This window comes from Nesoenas mayeri (assembly GCF_963082525.1).
Source record: "Nesoenas mayeri genome assembly, chromosome: 4".
In the NCBI taxonomy this organism is placed as follows: Eukaryota; Metazoa; Chordata; class Aves; order Columbiformes; family Columbidae; genus Nesoenas; species Nesoenas mayeri.
In genome coordinates, this window is record NC_137540.1 from 76,104,071 (window position 1) to 76,123,416 (window position 19,346).

The 19,346-nt window shown below is 50.9% G+C and overlaps 2 protein-coding genes across 2 annotated transcripts; one reads left to right on the plus strand and one right to left on the minus strand.

The window, feature by feature from the left end:
* Window positions 1-1,817: 1,817 nt before the first annotated feature.
* Window positions 1,818-15,749, minus strand: CCT7 (chaperonin containing TCP1 subunit 7). Its single transcript, XM_080344015.1, has 12 exons — window positions 15,512-15,749; window positions 13,715-13,868; window positions 12,229-12,335; window positions 11,664-11,789; window positions 10,995-11,047; window positions 9,857-10,028; window positions 7,623-7,787; window positions 5,929-6,117; window positions 5,230-5,327; window positions 4,411-4,543; window positions 3,223-3,429; window positions 1,818-2,406 (listed from the first exon to the last, which is right to left on the minus strand). The coding sequence occupies exons 1-12, from the start codon at window positions 15,515-15,517 to the stop codon at window positions 2,182-2,184; spliced, it is 1,635 nt and encodes a 544-aa protein (XP_080200141.1). The 5' UTR covers window positions 15,518-15,749; the 3' UTR covers window positions 1,818-2,181.
* A 242-nt stretch (window positions 15,750-15,991) lies between these two features.
* Window positions 15,992-19,171, plus strand: PRADC1 (protease associated domain containing 1). Its single transcript, XM_080344136.1, has 5 exons — window positions 15,992-16,073; window positions 16,718-16,818; window positions 17,256-17,365; window positions 17,735-17,902; window positions 18,641-19,171. Exons 1-5 carry the CDS (start codon window positions 16,019-16,021, stop codon window positions 18,759-18,761), a joined length of 555 nt encoding a protein of 184 aa, XP_080200262.1. The 5' UTR covers window positions 15,992-16,018; the 3' UTR covers window positions 18,762-19,171.
* The last annotated feature ends 175 nt before the right edge of the window (window positions 19,172-19,346 follow it).

Here is a 19,346-nt window from a genome sequence, read left to right on the forward strand (position 1 = left end):
ATGTCCGTCTGTCCAACCCTCCAGGGGTGGTGACTCCAGCACTGCCCTGGGCAGCCTGTTCCAATGCTCAAGGTCATGGTGCTGACCATGTCTGGCAGGGGTTGGATGGATGGGTCCCATGAGACCAGTTTTGGGGGGATTTAGTCCTTTTTCAGGTGATTTTGCCCAAAGTTTCCCCATGGCCAATGCTCATGGTGTTCCCCTTCACTTCAGTTTAGGTGCTGGTCTGAGATCTCCAGAGGAACATCATCAGCAAAGCCACCTCAGGGGCCAAATTTATCCCAAATCCGTGTTTTTCTGTCTCCTTGCGTGTTGGATTTTCTCATATGGGATCCACAGGAAAAGCAGGAAACCCCACAGGTTGGCTCCGTCCATTTAAACCTCTTTATCAAGATAAAAAAGGCAAGATAATAAATCCCATCTCATCGTGTGGCACAGTCCCAGCTGCCACGGCTGGGGTGGCTTGTTGGATCCTCCAAAAGGCTCCGAATTTGGTTAAAATAGAACAAAAAAATCACATTAAAAGGGTTGGTAAAGGGTCTTAAATCTTGGCTCTGCCAGGAACCAACCCCAGGAGCTTCAGCATCACTTCAGCCCCTCGTTTTGGGTTGAAAACCTGCAGGTTCAGGTGCAGCGAAAGCATTTGGGAATCGGTGCCAAAAAAAACAATCAACAGGGAACAGGGAGATTTTAGCAACTGGAGGTGGTTTATTGGGAATAAAGCATCACAGGGTGTTGCGCGGTGAGCGATTCAACCTGCCCTGTCAGTGGGTGATGAAATAACCCCCGGAGTAAAGCTCAAAGTGCCCAAAAGCAGGAAAAATGGGGTTTTTCTGATGCAGCCTCGGGTGAGGCAAACGGGGCCGGGGACAAGTGGGTGCAATGATGTGGGGGTGGGAAGCTGAGAGATAATCAGAGGACGCGCTGCCCCCAGGGAGAGGAAAATAGATAGAAATATACATCTACAGGAATCGCAATTGTTTCCCTAAATTGGCAGCGTTTGCTCCCCCCATCCAGCAACTCCCCCTCCCCAAAGGCAGCGCCTTCACCTCCTAAGTTATTTTTTTAAGATCTCTATAAATTTAAGTCTATTTTAGTGTTTTTCGCAGCAATGTGCCAGTGTCTGGAGAACCAAACGTCCCTTTTCCCCCACGATCCCTCAATGCTAAACCGGCTCCTTGATGCTAAATCCACCCGATGCTGCTCTGGAGGGGGGAGCAGCAGATTGTGGGGTGCAGCCTGAATTTGGGGGGTCAGAGGAGGCTCCGGGTGGTTTTAGGGGCTGAGGAGAGGGGAAGGGGGGAGCTGCCGCCCCTCGGCCGCGGGAAAACCGTGTTTTTAGCACTTTGGTTGGTACTATCACCTGTAGACGCACTTTGATGTTGTTGCTTTGAAATTTTGCCGAGTGTAAACAATGTGTATTTAAAGAATTACCAAAAAAAATAAGGTGTGTAAAGAGATATTTTATGATTCAGTGTTGAATAAACTATTGAGATGGAGGTGGGGCTTTCGCTCTCCCAGGGGTCACATTGAATCCGAGCCAGTGGTGCCCAGCACCAAACCGGTTCATAAGTTGTGAACAGAATTAATGCGTTTTGTGGTGTCACTTCCCTAATTAAATGAGATCTCCAAGGGCTGAGAGTAAATCTCTTCCACTCTCCTTCATTTCAACCCACCAAACCCTCGTCCCCCCGTGTTGCCCAAAGGGATTTTCCTGCCCAACCCCACGATTCACCCCTGAGGCACCAGGAGCCCCCAAAAAAAGCCACTTTAAAGGTTTAACTTTTTAACCACCCAGCAGAAAAAGAAAATCCCAGTTTGCCACTGAAACACCATCATTGTTTTATTGTGTTTGGAGCCTGGGTTCAAAAACCCTCAGCATGGAATAAACAAAATAAAAAGTATAAATACAAGCAACCCCCCTGTGCTACCTGCCGGCGTGGAAGAGGGCTCTGCTAAGCCCGGCTTCCATGCGGAGGATAAGCCGAGCCTAAGGGGATCAGTGCTGTGTAGGACGTGTCGGCGCAGCGCAGCTCACAGGAGGTCGCCGCTGCCAAGGCCAAGATTTGACTCTAATTAACCAAGGCCCCAAAATGACCATCTGGTGAATGGGTCGTTAATTAAGTGAGAAATCAATTATATTTTCACTTTGGAGAGCGCCAGCCCTGTCTCACCGGGGTCTCAGTGGTTGTGGGGCCGGCCCCGGCCGCGGCCCCGGGCGCTGGGCGCAGCGTCCACGGTGGACCGGGGGTTTTTGATGGTTTCGTCCACGGAGACGATGAGGCAGGCGGCCTCGGAGGCGGCCGTCAGCGCGTTGATGCGCACGATGGCCGGTTCCCACACGCAGGCCTCGAAGTTGTCGGCGATGTCCTCGTTGTTGACGTCCACGCCGTACCACATCCCGCCCTGCGGGGAGACAACAGGGTGTCAATTTTGTGCTGGTTGGGAATTGGGGGCAAGCAAAGACACTTGAATATTTAGGGAGAGGCAGAGATGGGACCTTGCTTTGTGACAGAAGAATATTTGAAGGGGAACAAAATAAACCACCAAAAAACCTTTTTTGTCAGCAAATGGTGCCAGTAAAGCTTCAAAAAATAGGTGACACTTGACAAGGAAGCTGTAGATTTACAGGACTGATTCCCACCCCACCGCTGTCTCACTCTCCCACCCACAGCCCCAGTTTTTGTAGCTCATTTTGGGGTGTCCCTCTGACTCCCCGAGTCATCAGCAAGATGAAAATGAATGGGAGTGACCCCACAAAACAGCAGCTGCTTCTGAATTAGGGGGAGTGACCTCACAAAACAGCAGCTGCTTCTGAGGGAATCCAAGGGGCAACCTCTGCATGAATCACCACTGTGTGCACACACACGTGCCACAAGATCCAAAATTATCCCAATCGGGACCTTCGGACTCCAGCTCCTCCGGAAAACGCCCAGCTCAGCCAACTTTTGTGCTCTGATGACTTTAATGTTTAATATAGAAGCCTCCCTCCTGACAAATGATGCCATTTTCAAAAGCAAATCAAAACTCCCAGCTCTAGAAATCACCCGACAGCTGCGATCAAAGGGAAAACGGATCATTTCCTTTTATAGAAACCTGCGCCCACGCTTGATCTGCAAACAAAACACGGTGTTTAATCAAAGAGGGTACACAAGCCTAACATAGACTTAACACAGGCTGCTGGTTCTCCCCAAGGGCCCGGGGTTCAAAGGTGGGACCCACCTGCGCGTGTTTGGCGCGGAGCTTGTTGAGGATGTTGGTGGCGTCGAAGCCGGCGTTGTCGCAGAGCTGGCGGGGAATGATCTCCAGGGCTTTGGCGTAAGCCCCAATCAGCAGCTGCTGTTTGCCTGGAATGGTCCTGGAATAGTCCCGCAGGTATTTGGAAAGTTCCATCTCGATGGCGCCGCCGCCGGCAACGACCGAGTCGTTCTGGAAAACAAGGGGAAAGGTTTTTGTTCCTCCGTGTTATGTCAAGGTGATGTGGAAACGCCAGGTCTAAGGGAATTTAGAGCCCCGGATGCTTTAGAAACAGGCCAAGAACCTTGAGTGGCAGCTACCGGCACCTCATTCCAGCCACACACAGGGATAACTGGTGGTTTGGGGACACGGGGGGACACACAGCAGATCACAGGCCCCTTCTGCTGGACAAGCTTCTCTCCCTTTTGTAGGGCGCTTCAAATTTTAGGTACTCACAGTAGCACTTAGCAGCCAAGTTCTCCTATTTTTCTCCCCTCTCCCTGTTTGTTTCAGCAGGGAGATCGGGATGTTCTTTCTGGAAGTAAAACAGTTCCAAAAATCTTGCTGTGATTCTTCCCATCCCCTCAGGGCGCTCAGCCACAAAGCTGTTTTTACCCAGAAAATACCACATTAACATGTGAAGCACAAGGATTTTTTTGCCTCTGATGGTGGTGAGAGCCTGGCCCACGTTGGCCGAGAGGTGGTGGATGAACCATCCCTGGAGACATCCCAGGCCAGGCTGGACGGGGCTCTGAGCAACCTGAGCTGGTGAAGATGTCCCTGCTCATGGCAGGTGTGGGAATGGATGAGCTTTGAAGGTCCTTTCAACCCAAACTATTCTATGGTTTACGATTCTAAGATTGTGTTCCCTCCAGGATGGAGGTGTTTACAGAACACACCACAAGCCAGCAAGCCCAGGTTACAGCTGTACCACAGAGAAGGCAAAAAACCTAAAAAGCAGTTGGCAACACTGCAGCAAAACGCTGCTTTGGCCAAGGAACAGCACTCGAGTGAATGGATCAGACGCTGCTTGTCTGCGCGCTCCTGGTCTCTGCACAGAGACCTCAGCCAAACGCTGGTGTGTGAAAAGGTTTCTAGAAAGCTCCAGCTGTGCCAGGTTCATCGCCAACCCCGCCACCGGTTCCACAGGGAGGTATTTCGGCTGATCCTCACCTTGATTGCTCTCCTGACGATCATGATGGCGTCGTGCAGGGAGCGTTCCGTCTCCTCCATGAACTGCTCCGCGCCCCCTCGCAGGATTATCGTGCAAGTCTTCGCCTTCGGGCAGCCCGTGAAGAAGTTATACCTGCCAAGGGCACAACAAGGGTTCAGGTGATGGAGAAGCAGCGTTACTGCTCAACACGCTTTGCACCAATACAACAGTACGGGAACAGGGAAATTCTTTACAAGCTGGATGCCTGAGTGAGGCCGTTTCACCCTACACAGCATCCTGATCAGATCTTGAGCTAAGAAGGAGCAGAACCAGGCAATATACAAATGAAATTAAAGCTGAGCCAGGAAAATCCACTCTCTTCCCATTGCCAGGGCTTTGCGCTAAACCGGTGCTCTCATTTTCACCAGGCAGGGATGCAGATGTTAGCAGGGAGCCCCAGAGAGGATTGCTCCTCTAGTGACGTGGAAAAAACACATTATAGCACCCAGCTTCACGTGCACTGATAGTAAAGCAGCAGCAACGTGCCACCATCAACCCCAAAATGCGTTGCTTTCAGTTACGACTGAAAGCAAAACACCACACCTTCTACATGGCACTGGGGAACAAATATATATATATTTTAAGAGCACTAAGGTTTAGATGAAAGCTTACTCATGTTCCCTGCCCTCTCCACCTCATTAAAAGCAACAATAATCCAACCTTGTTTTCGCACCATCACCCTGAGAGATGCTCAAACCTGTCAGCGCTCACACCTTAACTTTTCACACTCATATTCAAGTCCTTACACAGGACGACAGGCTCACAGCTGGTGCATTTACCTCTCTCCTCCAATCTGAGTCTCCTCAAAGACTTCACATCGGCCCAGAACATCGTCTGACAGAGCGTTGACACTCGTCTGAATGGAACCGCCGCAGGCCTGCGCGGAAAGGAGATCAACGCTGACAAAAGGAGATAAACAAGACAAATTTGCCCAGCGGGCTCCTGCTCTTCAGAGACGGTCTGGGCTTTTAGCCCATGCAAAACCAGCCCACAGGCCACTCAGGAAAAAAACCCTTCTACTTCCCCTCCCATCTCATGCATCAAGGCAGGTTACGACAGCAAAAATAATCCTCGACAGCAAAATAAGATGATGCTACTTCTGAGTGCTGACTCACAGGCTCTAGAGTCCAGCAGCTACACAAAGCTTGGGAAAAAAACAAGCACAACGGAACAGGCAAGAACTAGGGAAAATAAACCTTTACTGGTGCAATATGCAGTCCCTAATATTTAACAACAGAGAAACAAAAAGCAGCACAGATGCAGTTAGTGCATGACTGTTAATTCCATCAAGGAACAGCTTTTTCATTATACTGCAACTTTATATAATAACCACATTGGCAAAAATTATGCCATTTTCATGTTAAATCTTTGTAACGAGCATGTGTTCAGTCATCAATTGCTGCCTTGTTTTGGGAATGACCAGCCTGGAACCATTAAAACTAAATCTAAACTATTTATCCTGAAACACGGCAGCTCACCATCATAGTTCGTTTCAGATCTTCTTCCGGGACACGGCCGGCACAAAACATGTCTCTGTCCGCAAAGTACTGAGTGGCCACATCACCGATGGGAAGTTTGGACAGGACGACTTTGGCTCCTGACTTGTGGATTTTGTCTAGTTTGTCGTACAAGATGTTCCACTCGGCATCCACGATGGCCTGGTAATCCTAGGAGGGACAAGAGAGAAACGGACAAGCACTCATGTTACAAAGGATGGCAAACATCAACCCACAGCACCCATGAAGGGAGACCTCAGCTAAAACAACAGCCTGGGATGCCACTCCATGCTGGCCTGACAAAGAGCTGCTTTCTAAGGCTCATCGGTGATTTTAGGTCACTCCATTGTACTAAAATGTTTCCAGCAGCAAAACTGAGTAGATAAGGGGCTGGATGAACTGTCAGAGAGGCAACAACAGCTCAAGAGGAAGAAGAAGGGATTATAGTGATGTCTGAGAGGTGTTTACAGAGCTGTGAGTGGATGTTGGGGTGCAGAGACTTCCAGTGTCTATCACAGAGGAGAAACACAGATCCTGAGAAACCTCAGGCTTCACCAGCTACATGAACGTGTTGTGAATCACAGCCAGTTGGACAGCTCACAAGAGCAACAACACCACACGTGGCAGCGACTGCAACAGAAACAACCGCTGTGTTCACCACGGCAGAGAGGGGAATAATTACTGAGATCACTGGGGCAAACATCCCAAAAATGAAGCACCTAGGGATCTTTAGATACCACAATTATGCAGGAACCAAACGCTCACAACATTGCGGCATTTTCCAAGAAGGCGTCAGAGAATTATCACGTTTCATACAAGTATTTCAACAAGATGGAAAGAGAACCACTGTCCAAATGGTGATCTCGTTTGCTCCAACATGAAAGGCTTTCTCAGCATTTTAAGCACTGATTAATAAGCTTTCCCTGAAGGCCACTCCGAGATGTAAAGAAGTCATCACACAGCTGACGACTTGCCGTTGCACATCTATGGAACAGTGACTGAGCACAAACATGCGGAAATTCCAAGTCTGCCAGACACTCCTCCGAAACAAGGCACCATAACCCACTGGGGATTTTCAGGGAGGTCAGAGGACAAGCCCATTTACCCTCCTGACTCTCAAGTAGCTGCCATGAGGAACAGAATCATAGAATCATTTTGGTTGGAAAAGACCCTCAGGATCACTATGTCCAAGCATAACCCACCCCTGGCACTGCCCCATGTCCTGAGAACCTCATGTCCGTCTGTCCAACCCTCCAGGGATGGTGACTCCAGCACTGCCCTGGGCAGCCTGTTCCAATGCCCCACAGCCCTTTGGGGAAGAAATTGTTCCCAGATCCAACCTCAACCTCCCCTGGCGCAACTTGAGGCCGTTTCCTCTGCTCCTGGCACTTGTTCCTGGAGAGCAGAGCCCGACCCCCCTGGCTCCAAGCTCCTTTCAGGCAGTTCAGAGATCAGAAGGTCTCCCCTCAGCTCCTGTTCTCCAGCTGAACCCCCAGGTCCCTCAGCCGCTCCATCACACTTGTGCTCCAGCCCCTCACCACCTCCGTTCCCTTCTCTCCACTCGCTCCAGCACCTCAAGGCCTTTCTTGGCCTGAGGGACCCAAAACTGACCCCAGGATTCAAGGTCTGGCCTCCCCAGTGCCCAGCAGAGGACAATCTTCCCATTCAGCTCTTACCTCCACCGTGTTTACTCTGACTTCAGCGTTGTCCTTCTCAGCTTTAAGCTCCAGCTCCACATTCAACAAGGCGATCTTGGGAGACTGGTACTTCTTGGGCTGCATTTCGAAGCCGGCATAAGAGAACGTCTTCTTGAAGGCAACTCCAGCCACCAGCTGAGAGTCCTTGAAAACAGAGATTAGTTTTAGGCTCAGCCTGCCAAGGTGTTCTCAACAGGGTTAATAACTCCCACTGGAGACTCCTGCTGTCAGAGGCCTCATTTACAAAGCGCTCATCAACAGCTGTCTCCTTTGATTAACCCACTTTTAAAGCAAATAAGCAACAAATATTTTCTTCCCTCTGTTCAAAAAAAAATCAGCTTCTATCACTTCCTTTCTAATCCTCAAGACACCGTAGCGAAAGATGCTGCACACAAGCTGAAGATCAAGGGAGGAGCAATCTGTTCTCTCTGATGTCTTTCCCATTTTTACCCTTTGAAGATAGATGCTGCTCATCCACAGCCCCACACTCGTGGAGATTTTTGGCCCTGATTTGTTTTTCCAAGCTCCATCACCACCTCCTGGACTGTTTTAAAGCAGGACAGCCCTGCCCAATGCTGCCCCTTGAAGCGAACTTCTTGATTTCATGATTAGGAGAGAAAATCAGCATCTAAATCTACCAACCCATGAGTATCTAACCACATGCTGCAGACTCGGCTCTGCCAAGAGGAACTTTATCCCTTAGGAGCAAGGACAAGCACAGAATTTCTCCTCTAGCTGACATGGTGAGATGACCCAGGGTCTCTCACAAGCAAACCTTGCAAAGCAGAGCCATAAATTCTTTGCCTCATCCTCATACAGGTCTCCAATGACAGCAGAATAAAAGGGTAAAACAATTTGGAGTAGGGAGAGGCGCTTCTACCCAGAACGGGAGACACCACCCTCCCCAGGGGGCCAATTTCTGCAAGCCTCAGAACGCCAGCAGGCCCAGGCACTGCAAAAACAGCTGCTGAAACCTTCCTAATTCACTCAATTAGTTATCTGAGCAAGATAATGGCATAATTATAACATCTCTTCTCAATGAAAATTCTCATGCAGAGTGTTTACAGACAGTAACAGTTGCAGAATAATAATTCACAGAGACTGCAGCACGATTTACAGGGTCCAACAAGCCGAACTTTGGCAGGACAGAGCATGGACACAGCAGTTCTCCTAGAGCCCAGGAACAGGTCCCCAGCACACAACTCTGTGCAGCCCCATACACGACAGGTATTCCAGCTCTGTGGTACAAAACACACACTCCATCTGCCCTGCCCACCGCTACATCAACTCCTTCGTAACGTTTTCTGTGCATTTTTGCCAACCCTGTACTCGTAAATAAAATGGGACTGTGGGGCTTCTAGTTCTGGAAGTAACGAAGATTTCTCATAAAAAATGTTTAATTCTTTGCAGAGATAAAAATGGAATTCAGAATAATAAAATCATTTTGCTTGGAAAAGACCCTAAAGATCATTATGTCCAACCATTAACACACCCCTGGCACTACTCCATGTCCTGAGAACCTCATCTCTGTCTGTCCAACCCTCCAGGGATGGTGACTCCAGCACTGCCCTGGGCAGCCTGTTCCAATGCCCCACAGCCCTTTGGGGAAGAAATTGTTCCCAGATCCAACCTCAACCTTCCCTGGTGCAACTTGAGGCCGTTTCCTCTGCTCCTGGCGCTTGTTCCTGGGGAGCAGAGCCCGACCCCCCTGGCTCCAAGCTCCTTTCAGGCAGTTCAGAGATCAGAAGGTCTCCCCTCAGCTCCTGTTCTCCAGCTGAACGCCCCAGGTCCCTCAGCGGCTCCCATCACACTTGTGCTCCAACCCCTTACCAGCTCTGTTCCCTTTTCTCAACTTGCTCCAGCACCTCAAGGTCTCAGAAACCTTCTACCACAGAGCTCCCAGCAGCTTCCATTGTTGGCAGTGGGCTGGAAGGCAGTCTGGTTCATGGATCTGGATATCTGGTGGCCTTTTGGTCAACAGATGACGCTATGTACCCCCCTGAGATAAGCGTATCTGGCTCAAAAAGCAGACTCTCTATCTGCAGAAAATAAATCCACCTCTACTCGCTCTTTCTTCCTCACATCACCAGCTTTGTTTCACTTTGGTAATTCCCAAACAGGCAGCCCGGCTACATTTCTGCTAAAGCCAACTCAGAAGAGCGGTGATAGCTCCCGCCTGTCCCTCCTTTCGGGACAGGCTCGACAGAACTTACTTCCAGAGCACCTCCTTGCACCTTCTTGATTCCAATCATTTTGAGTTGTAACAAGTCGTCCAACATCATGACAGCATCCACAACCATCTTGGAGAAAAACTCCTTGCTCTGGGAGATGAGCTTAGAGCTCAGGGCTGTGGCCGCACATTTCTCCAGCAGGCTTCTCTGCTCGCTGCATGGAAGAAATTAAAAAACAAGGTTGTGTTCACTTGCTGATTTTTTCACAAAACATTGTGCATGGTGTGATTAATCCATTCAGATAGAGGCAAAGATCAGCTCCCTTGTATCAACAGGGAAAGCAAGGCACAAATGTCAAAGCCCAGACTGTCAAAAAGCAATTCTCCCTTTTAGATCCCGAGCATCAGACCAGCACTGGCTGGGTCTGTTGGCTTTTAAACACCACAAACCTGAGCAAAACAGCATTCTCTCCTTCATCCTGAGGTACTGAGAAGTTTGCTAAACCCTCTCACAGTGGCAATTCTCTAAAGAATTCACTCTGGCAACATACAGAGCAGATTATATCAAGGATCCCAGGGAAATACAGATCCAGCTCCCAGGCTCTATCACCCAAGTTACTGCTGACCATGAGAACTGCAGGACAGCAGAACAACTTGTTTTGGTGTATTTAAGATGGTTATGCAGCTGAACTTGAAATTTTACTGTAAGTACTAGTAAGGTCAGATCAAGTAGACGAGCTTAAAACACAGGGAGAAAAACTCCAGTATTCCCGTCTCAGCTGAAGGAATCATCTCCTCACTGCTATTAGCTATCTACACAAATTCAATACCTAAAAAGCTATGTGATTTCTCAGAAGCGCCCAGTGTTTAACGCTGCCACTGACTGCAGCAAAGCCTGCAAGTCTCCACCAGCACTGGAAAAAAAATGAAATCAGGCCACTTATTTTGGTATCTCGCTTCCTCCATGCGACACTGGCCTAAATACATCCCTGCAGTTCAAGCAACAACGCAGCAACTCCCTTGGAGGAGCAGGAAACTCCAAAAGCTCAGTAATAACCCCAGTGTGGGGCCACAGCTGCTCGGCACAACCTCGAGACCTCAGCTGGAGGAGTCAGAAACACCCTCACACCAGTGAACTGAACCCCAGTCACACAACCAGGTCATCTCTAAGGGAAACTTACTCTTTATCTTCCTTCTTCACCGTCACAGCAATGTCTTTGATCTTGTTTACAGCCTGTCAAAACACAAGCCGACAGCTGGATTAATGATTCATGCTCGTAAGCTGATCACATCTCCGGCTTTTCTCTTTGTATTTTAGGTTACCTTTTATTCCCTACTTCAGCACCGCAAAAGTTTCAGGCATTTAAGCTATTCCACCCCTTCCGGTACAGTAATTCTGAGAAACACACCAATATACGTTTAAGAGGATGGGGAAGGGGCTCAGAGCGGCTCCACTGTTTTCTGCAGAGATGTGGAGATGCTGAGGTGGTTTAACCTCCAAAGAAGATTCAGCTTAACAGGATTTATGGGCTTAATGAGACTCAAGGTTTACCAAAAATCAGCAGAGATCAGGAGAATGGGAAAATGAATTTTCCCACTTATTTATTCACCCTTGGAGGAAAAACAAAGGAAGCAATAGCGCCGCAGAGGTATCAGCTGGTAACAGCAGCTCACTGACACCAGAGAAAGCAGCTGATGTTTGCAGTGAGATATCGTAAGATTGCTGCTGTCACTCCCCACGCCCATTAATTTCTGATTTTTGCCTGGAAGTGGTTTATTTTTCCACTTCCATCACAGAACTCTCTGGTGAAGCCAAATACACCCCTCAGCTACGAGCAGCGCTGCCTTACCAGCTGCGTGGCTGTGCGGAAGGCACGGATGATGATCTGGGGATGAAGACCTTCCTCCACATAGGGCTTCACTTGTTTCAAGAACTCGGCGGCGAGCAGAGTTACAGAGGTGGTACCATCACCAACCTGCATGGAGAGGAAATGTTGTGTCACCCACACACTTCAAAAAACACACGCTGCACTTCAAAACCATGCCAGGGCTTCCAGAGGAAATCTGATTTCACTATTTCCTCTGCTCGCAGATTTGCAGCTGGATTCTTTAATGATTAAGAAGGGCTGGGTTCAGACTACATCCCGTTTGAGGGTGAATTACCATTACCCAGTCACTTATGTTCACAAAATGTGAACTTCATAGCTTTAAAATTTCCAAACCACCCCCCATCAGATCTGGCTGAAAAGGTGGAAAAGATTTGAAAGTCATCACAGAAGATAAGGCCTCGAGAAAGAAACCAGAAAAAACGTCGATACTCCACGAACAATTCCCACAAAGTCCACACAACCGCTAAAGGGAACAAGCTCACTGCTGCGCTTTGTGCTTCCGAGTGCAGTCAGGCCGCCCTCCTACCTCTGCATCTTGTGATTTGGCGATGTCCACCAAGGTCTTGGCAGCCGGATGGACGACGTCAAGGAGCTTCAGGATGGTGGCACCATCATTGGAGATGGTGGCTTTGCCTATGAGTGACGTAGAAAGGGAAGTTCAAGTTCAACTGCCACAAGTAAAGCCCTGGTCACTCTCTAAAGGCACCCAAGGGAGCTGGTCAGACCTCACAGTGACGTTAACGCAACAGTAACTCTCACTGCGCTCCACCAGGTCACCTGGCAGGTCAAATGTGTCCCCAACCCATCATCATGCTACAGTGTCCCCTGACCAAGCCCTGATCCAGCACCACAGTGAATTTTGTTACGTCTAAACAACCACAGGCTCTCATCCCAAAATTTCCACTTAGAAGTCACTTTTCTTCAGCCAAATTGCCTTTTTTTTTTCCTCCTGTGTGATCTGAGATGTGAACAACAATATTTTCATACATTCCTACAGATACACAATTATAAACTGGCCAAAAAGGAAAGTGAAAGGGTCACCCCCATGAGTTTCACAGAGGGTGTCTCAGCAGGTGCCTCCATCCCATATTAACAGCGCCTTTTTAGTCCACTTTTGGAGCAGATTAAGTGAAGTTATCTGAGTGCAGAATGACTCTTCACACCAATTAACAGGGGCTTTAAATTCATTTCCCTCTCCTCAAAAGCCTCCCCAGACAGACAGAAAAAGATATTCTAGGTTGAGACTCATGTGAAGAAAGAGACTAGAAGTGAGTATTAGTTATTAGGTAAAGTTAACTTTTATTCAAAAGGATAATTGGATTTATTAGAGCCCTATTTGTAAATATTAACACTAAGACCTTTCACCCCACCATTCATTAACAGCAATAAAAAAACCCCACAAACAATACATTAATTTAGTGACTTCATACAAGTCTTTTCAGAGAGGGATGAGTCTCATCCCTAAATCACACACATTAAAAAAAATTTAAATACAATAAATCAATGCAGTAACATCCACTGACCTCACACTCTGCCACAAGAGCTGAGTAATTCTACACATTACATATATTATTATATATACTTTAAAAAAATAATTACATAGGGATGGTCAGAGATACCTGAAGACCAAGTTGAAGACAGTTTCTCCCTTCTGGCACAGATTTTCTCACATCTAGTCCCATGAACTCTGGATCTACCCAATCACACCACAAAGACCACAAACACCTTAACTCAGGCCACTTGGCAGCAAACAGGTAGTTTCTCAGGTAGTTCTGACAACCACCTTCTCTTCAACAACACAGATCAGAGCCAAGGTGTTAAACTGAACATCGAGACAGAAACTGAACCTCTATGATGACAGTATAATATGGGGTAAGGAAGTTCAAGTCTGCTGATTTTAACTGATATAAAGATATGAGTAAATACGCACGCTGACAGTGTGCCCTGTGCTGGGAGATTCTTCCCGAGTGGCTTTTGCAGGTGTCTGTGGAAAGCCACAGCCCAGGACTTACCCCGGTCATCCACAATGAGCTTGTCCATGCCCCGAGGTCCCAGGGTGGTGCGCACGGCTTCCGCGATAACCTGGCAGGCATTGATGTTGCTGACGAGCTGGGGGATCCCCTGTGAGGTGTCCGTCCCCTCCTTCAGCAGGATAACCGGTGTTGGCTGGAGAGAGAACCCACAGCACAGCCGTTATTCAAATCCCAACAGCCTGCGGACAACCTGGAGCTAAATCCTCACACAGCCCAGCAAGATCCCATCAGGCAAAAAAGCTAAAATCAAAACCTGCAGACTCCTTAAAATTCCTCTGCGTTCACAGGATCTAACTGCTTCTACCTCCCACAGTGTAACGGGGATTCACCCAGCTGTCTCCAGTACATGCTCTGGGACTGCACCGTAACTGTCCCTAAAATGAGTGGGTTTCCTCCGTACAGAGTAGTTCAGCCAAGTGCCAATTTTGATGCTAAACTGGGAAAGCCAGTACAGAGAGAACTTATTGTGGCCTTTCAGCACTTAAAAGGGGGCAATAAGAAAGATGGGTAAAGACTTTTTAGCAGGGCCTGTTGTGATAGGACAAGGGCTGATGGTTTTAAACTAAAGGAAGGAGATTCAGGCTGGACATGAGGAAGGAATTGTTGGCCCTGAGGGTGGTGAGAGCCTGGCCCAGGTTGGCCAGAGAGGTGGTGGATGAACCATCCCTGGAGACATCCCAGGCCAGGCTGGACGGGGCTCTGAGCAACCTGAGCTGGTGAAGATGTCCCTGTCATGGCAGGGGGGGCACTGGGGGAGCTCTGAAGGTCCCTTCAACCCAAACTGTTCTGTGATTCTATTACAGTGATTACTGAGGCAGCGGGGAACTGCACAAGTGCTGCGACCACATCAGTGATTTCCTATTTTAGTGCCAGCAAGGTGTTCAGAACAGGCACAATGGCCCTTTCCCTGTCACATCTCAAATCAGAGCCCAAGCTGCCCAAGGATGGCACATGCTGAAAAACACTTTCAGAGAGGGCATGGTAAAACGAACACAATTTAAGTGATTACACCTGCCTGACAGCAAACTGTGCTGGAGGCAGCTGAGGGGATATCAGAGGCCACAGCAGACAAGGGCTTCTCCCTGCTCTGAGAGCAGCCCAGCCTTCTTCAGAAAACAGACCTGCCTTACAGGCAAAGCTCAAACAAAGACCAAACAGCCGAAGCTGGGGAGACACCCAGCTTTAAACAACCACCTGCAGGCAGAGAGTAAAATTATCCTATGACTGCTGCACTACAGAGTGACAAAGCTGGTGCTGAGGGCCTGATATTCGAGTAAGAGAGGGGCGTGGGGATCATAGTCAGGGCTCCCTAAATCCTGGATTCTATGAAAGAAAACAGAGTTCCTCCACACCCACCAGAGCACAGACCTCAATGGAAAATAAATCCTTGTATCCCTGAAAAAATCAGCGTGGGGCAGCCACACCACCCATGTGCCGCAGCGCGCCCGCTCCTGAGCGACAGCAACGGAGCTCAGGGCCGGGGAGGGGGACACACAACGAAGGGGCCGGGGCTCCAGGACCGCCATACACCGGGGAGCACGACTACAACCCCCAGCACTCACCGCTGCCACTCGACCGGGCCCGGGAACCCGGCGGGACCCGGGTCTCCGCTGTTCCCTCCCGCCCGCAGGCCCCAGCGGCAGCGCGGCCTCCATCAACCCCGCCCCGCCGCCGGCCCCACCGCAAACCCTTCAAACGCGGTCCCCGGAGGCCCAGCGGGCCATCCCCGGGCAGCGGGGCGCGACGGCGGCGCGGATGGCGGCGGATGGGACTCACCATCATCCCGGCGGAGCTCCTGTCTGCGCCTCCCCGCCTCTCACAGACCCCACCCCACAATGCACCGCGCCCGCCGAGAAGCTTCCCCGGGGCGGGAGGGGAAGCTCGCGTTCCTAGGCGACCGCTTCCGGCCGCTCTCTATGGTACGGGCGGATAGAGCGGCTCCGGCGAGGTGCCCAACCTCCCCGAACAACCATAGAGAGGAAGGCTCACTATTTGCCATGGGAGGGAGCAAGCAGGGCTGGCGGGTGGAGCTTTATTTGGCAGGGCCGGTGAGGGAACACCCGGGTCCCGCCGCCCCGCGAGCGGACACCGAGCTGACAGCGACCGAGCGCGCAGCCGCGGACACCCCAGCGCCCGTCTCTCAGGAGATTGATGGCAGCGCTGACCAATAGAAAGGCGAAAGTCGCAAGCGCTGGCCAATAGCAAGGCGCGAGGGGGAGGCGCGGCCAATGGGCGCGGAGCGTGGGCGCGGGGGCGGGGCGGCTGGCGGCGCCGGGCGCAGCCATGCTCCGCAGGTCGCTGTGGCTCTGCCTGTGCCTGTGCTCCTGCCCGGCCCGCGGTGAGTCCAGCGCGTTTCCCTCCCGCACCCCGATCCGGGTGCATTTTACCTCCGCGCACCGCGATCCAGCTGCATGTCCGCTCGCTGCACCCTGGCCCCGTTACGTTCCCCTCGCTGCACCCTGGCCCCATTGCGTTTTGCCTCCATGTACCGCAATCCGGGTGCATTTTCCCTCCTGCACCCCAATCTGGCTGCGTTTGTCCTCCATGCACCCCAGCGCCATTGCGTTTCCCTTCCTGCACCCCAGTCTGGGTGCATTTCCCCTCGGTGCATCCCAATCCAGGTTCGTTTCCCCTCGCTGCATCCCGCCCTAATTGCATTTCCCCATCCAGCTTCTCATTTTGGGTGCGTTTCCTTCCCGCACCCCTATCCGGGTGCATTTTACCTCCGTGCACCGCGATCCAGCTGCATGTCCCCTCACTGCACCCTGGCCCCATTACATTTCCCCTCGGTACACCCTGACCCCATTACATTTCCCCTGGGTGCACCACAATCCGGGTGCATTTCCCCTCTATGCACCCCAACCCCATTACAATTCCCCACGCAGCACCCCAATCCAGGTGCACTCCCCTCGCTGCACCCCAGCCCTGTTACATTTCCCCCTTTATTTTCTCTGCCTCTCACCTCTCTCTGTGCACACCCAGGTCTGCGCATCCATGAATATTTGTATTTCCAAGTGCTGAGCCCTGGGGACATCCGCTACATCTTCACCGCCACTCTGGCCAAGGATTTTGGGGGCGTGTTTGTAAGTATTAAGACTTTAATTTGCCTTGGGTCCCTCCATCCTTATCTTTCCCTCCTTGCTGGGCCCAGTGATTTGAAGCTGTTTTAGTTAATTACTCATCCGTGAGCAATTAATTTAGGAAGGAGGCACATGCTGGTCACTGCCTTTGGCCTCAGAGAGTTTTGGGAGAGGGAATTTGGCCCCATGTGTGTTCAGGGAGCACATGCCACACTCTTTGCTCCTCCAAGGGCTGAGATGGTGCTGTGCCTCAGTTTCCCCTCCCTGTGGTGACAGCAAGATGTAGACAAGGTGTTGAGCAGGGGCTCAAAAGCATCAACCAGCACCCAGGAGGCCTAAATCTCCCCAAAAACATACCCCACCCAGGGATGAGCAGGGCTGGGGACAGGGAGCAGTGTCCCCAGTAACCCTCCTCGCTCACCTCTGTCTCCTTCTCTGAGAACACGAGGTACGAGCAGATCTACCTGGTCCCGGCGGATCCTCCCGAAGCCTGCGGAGAGCTGAATAATGGCGTGTTCATCCAGGACCAGATCGCTTTGGTGGAGAGGGGGTATGTCTGGGGACATGGGAGCTGTTTGGGGGGGACACTAGGGCAGGGTGACAGTGCTGTGGCCGCGTTTTGTCATCACCTTCAGCTTCTTCTCATGAAGGAAAACGTCGAGATGCTCTTACCCCAGAGAGCTTCACGTTGTGTCTCTTAGGAAACAGCTTGTGCTACAGTGGAAAAAGCCCTGGTTTTATGTTATTTTTAATTCGGAGAAAATGGCAGAGTGTGGGCAGCCTGTGACTAAAACAGACTCAAAAGAGGAGCGGGATTTGAGGGAGGCACGGGGCTCCCTAGTTTGTGCAGCTCCAGGTTGCAGGTTTCCTACCTGCCAAAAATCTGCTGGTGGCCACCGAAGATTTGTTACGTCCCCAGGGGCTGCTCGTTCCTGTCGAAGACGCGTGTGATCCAGGAGCATGGCGGACGGGCGGTGATCATCGCGGATAACGCCTACGATAACGACAGCTTCTACATAGAGATGATCCAGGACAGCACCCGGAGAACAGCCGACATCCCCGCGCTCTTCCTGCTGGGCAGGGACGGGTGGGTGTCCTGCCCAGGAGACATCGGGTCTCCCCAAGTGTGGGATTGAGCTTTTGGGGCCCCTCATGCCAAGAAAGGGCTTGAGGTGCTGGAGGGAGTTGAGAGAAGGGAACGGAGCTGGTGAGGGGCTGGAGCACAAGTGTGATGGAGCGGCTGAGGGACCTGTGGGTTCAGCTGGAGAACAGGAGCTGAGGGGAGACCTTCTGATCTCTGAACTGCCTGAAAGGAGCTTGGAGCCAGGGGGGTCGGGCTCTGCTCCCCAGGAACAAGCGCCAGGAGCAGAGGAAACGGCCTCAAGTTGCGCCAGGGGAGGGTGAGGGTGGATCTGGGACCAATTTCTTCCCCAAAGGGCTGTGGGGCATTGGAACAGGCTGCCCAGGGCAGTGCTGGAGTCACCATCCCTGGAGGGTTGGACAGACAGACATGAGGTTCTCAGGACATGGGGCAGGGACAGGGGTGGGTTAATGGTTGGATTCAATGATCTTGAGGGTCTTTTCCAACCAAAACAATTCCATGATTCCGTGATCTCAAGGGAAAGGCCAAGCAACAGCCTTGTCCCCACAAAACACAGAGGTCCCAGTGATCAGCATGTCCCATCTGGGCTTTGTGAGCCAGAGTTGTAGCAGGTTCAGCCATAATTAACCTGCAGTTTCTCTTTGAGCTGGTCTGTGGTTTATGCTCATGGCTGGGCTCCACTCTCATGGCTCAGCCCTGCCCGTCACCTCTTTATCCTTCCAGGTACATGATCAGACGCTCCCTGGAGCAGCACGGGCTCCCCTGGGCCGTCATCTCCATTCCCGTCAATGTCACCAGCATCCCCACGTACGAAACGATGCAGCCCCCCTGGACCTTCTGGTAGCAGCAGGAAGCCACCACGGTGGATCAAGGACTTCTCGGCGGATCCCAAGAACTCACCCCAGGGACAAAGTTTGAGGAAAGAGTCCAGAGATCTCACAGGGTTGAGCGCAGAGATCATTCTGCTGCTGCCAGCAAACACAAACCCCCAGGAACGCCGAGCCGGGCACCGAGAACTCTTTGTAGTGACTTTGTGGGAGGGAGGTGTGGCCCAGGATGGGACAGAGCTTCTTCGAGAAACATTTTAAATTATGTGTAAGATGCCACCAGGAATTTGTGCTGCTGATTTAGGTGCAGGGTTGCGTGGATGCAGTCTGGCAGGAATGGCAGTGAGATGCAGGCTTGGTCTCTACTAGCAAGGCTGGCACAACGGCTGGATATTCTTGTCTGAGCTAATGAAGTGTGAACAAATTTTACAGAGAGTTTCTTTTTTTCCATCAGCCAGAGGATGAATTGACAAATTTCATCCCATTTTTCCTAGTGAACTTCCTGGGGTGCTGCCTGTAGGGCTCACATCAGGCACTGGGACAGAAACAGCCACAGGGGACAGCATTACCTTTGTCACTTGTCCCCAAGGGCAGGCTGTTCA

Excerpts from the sequence above, each read along its gene's own strand:
- CCT7 (XM_080344015.1), bottom strand. Across the intron at positions 5,328-5,928 it reads ATCTGAAACGAACTATGATG|GCCTGCGGCGGTTCCATTCA; the intron begins GTGAGCTGCCGT and ends CTTTCCGCGCAG. Across the intron at positions 3,430-4,410 it reads TCGTCAGGAGAGCAATCAAG|AACGACTCGGTCGTTGCCGG; the intron begins GTGAGGATCAGC and ends CTTGTTTTCCAG.
- PRADC1 (XM_080344136.1), top strand. The coding sequence starts at position 16,019 with ATGCTCCGCAGGTCGCTGTGGCTCTGCCTGTGCCTGTGCTCCTGCCCG. Across the intron at positions 16,819-17,255 it reads AGGATTTTGGGGGCGTGTTT|AACACGAGGTACGAGCAGAT; the intron begins GTAAGTATTAAG and ends TCCTTCTCTGAG. Across the intron at positions 17,366-17,734 it reads ATCGCTTTGGTGGAGAGGGG|GGGCTGCTCGTTCCTGTCGA; the intron begins GTATGTCTGGGG and ends TTACGTCCCCAG.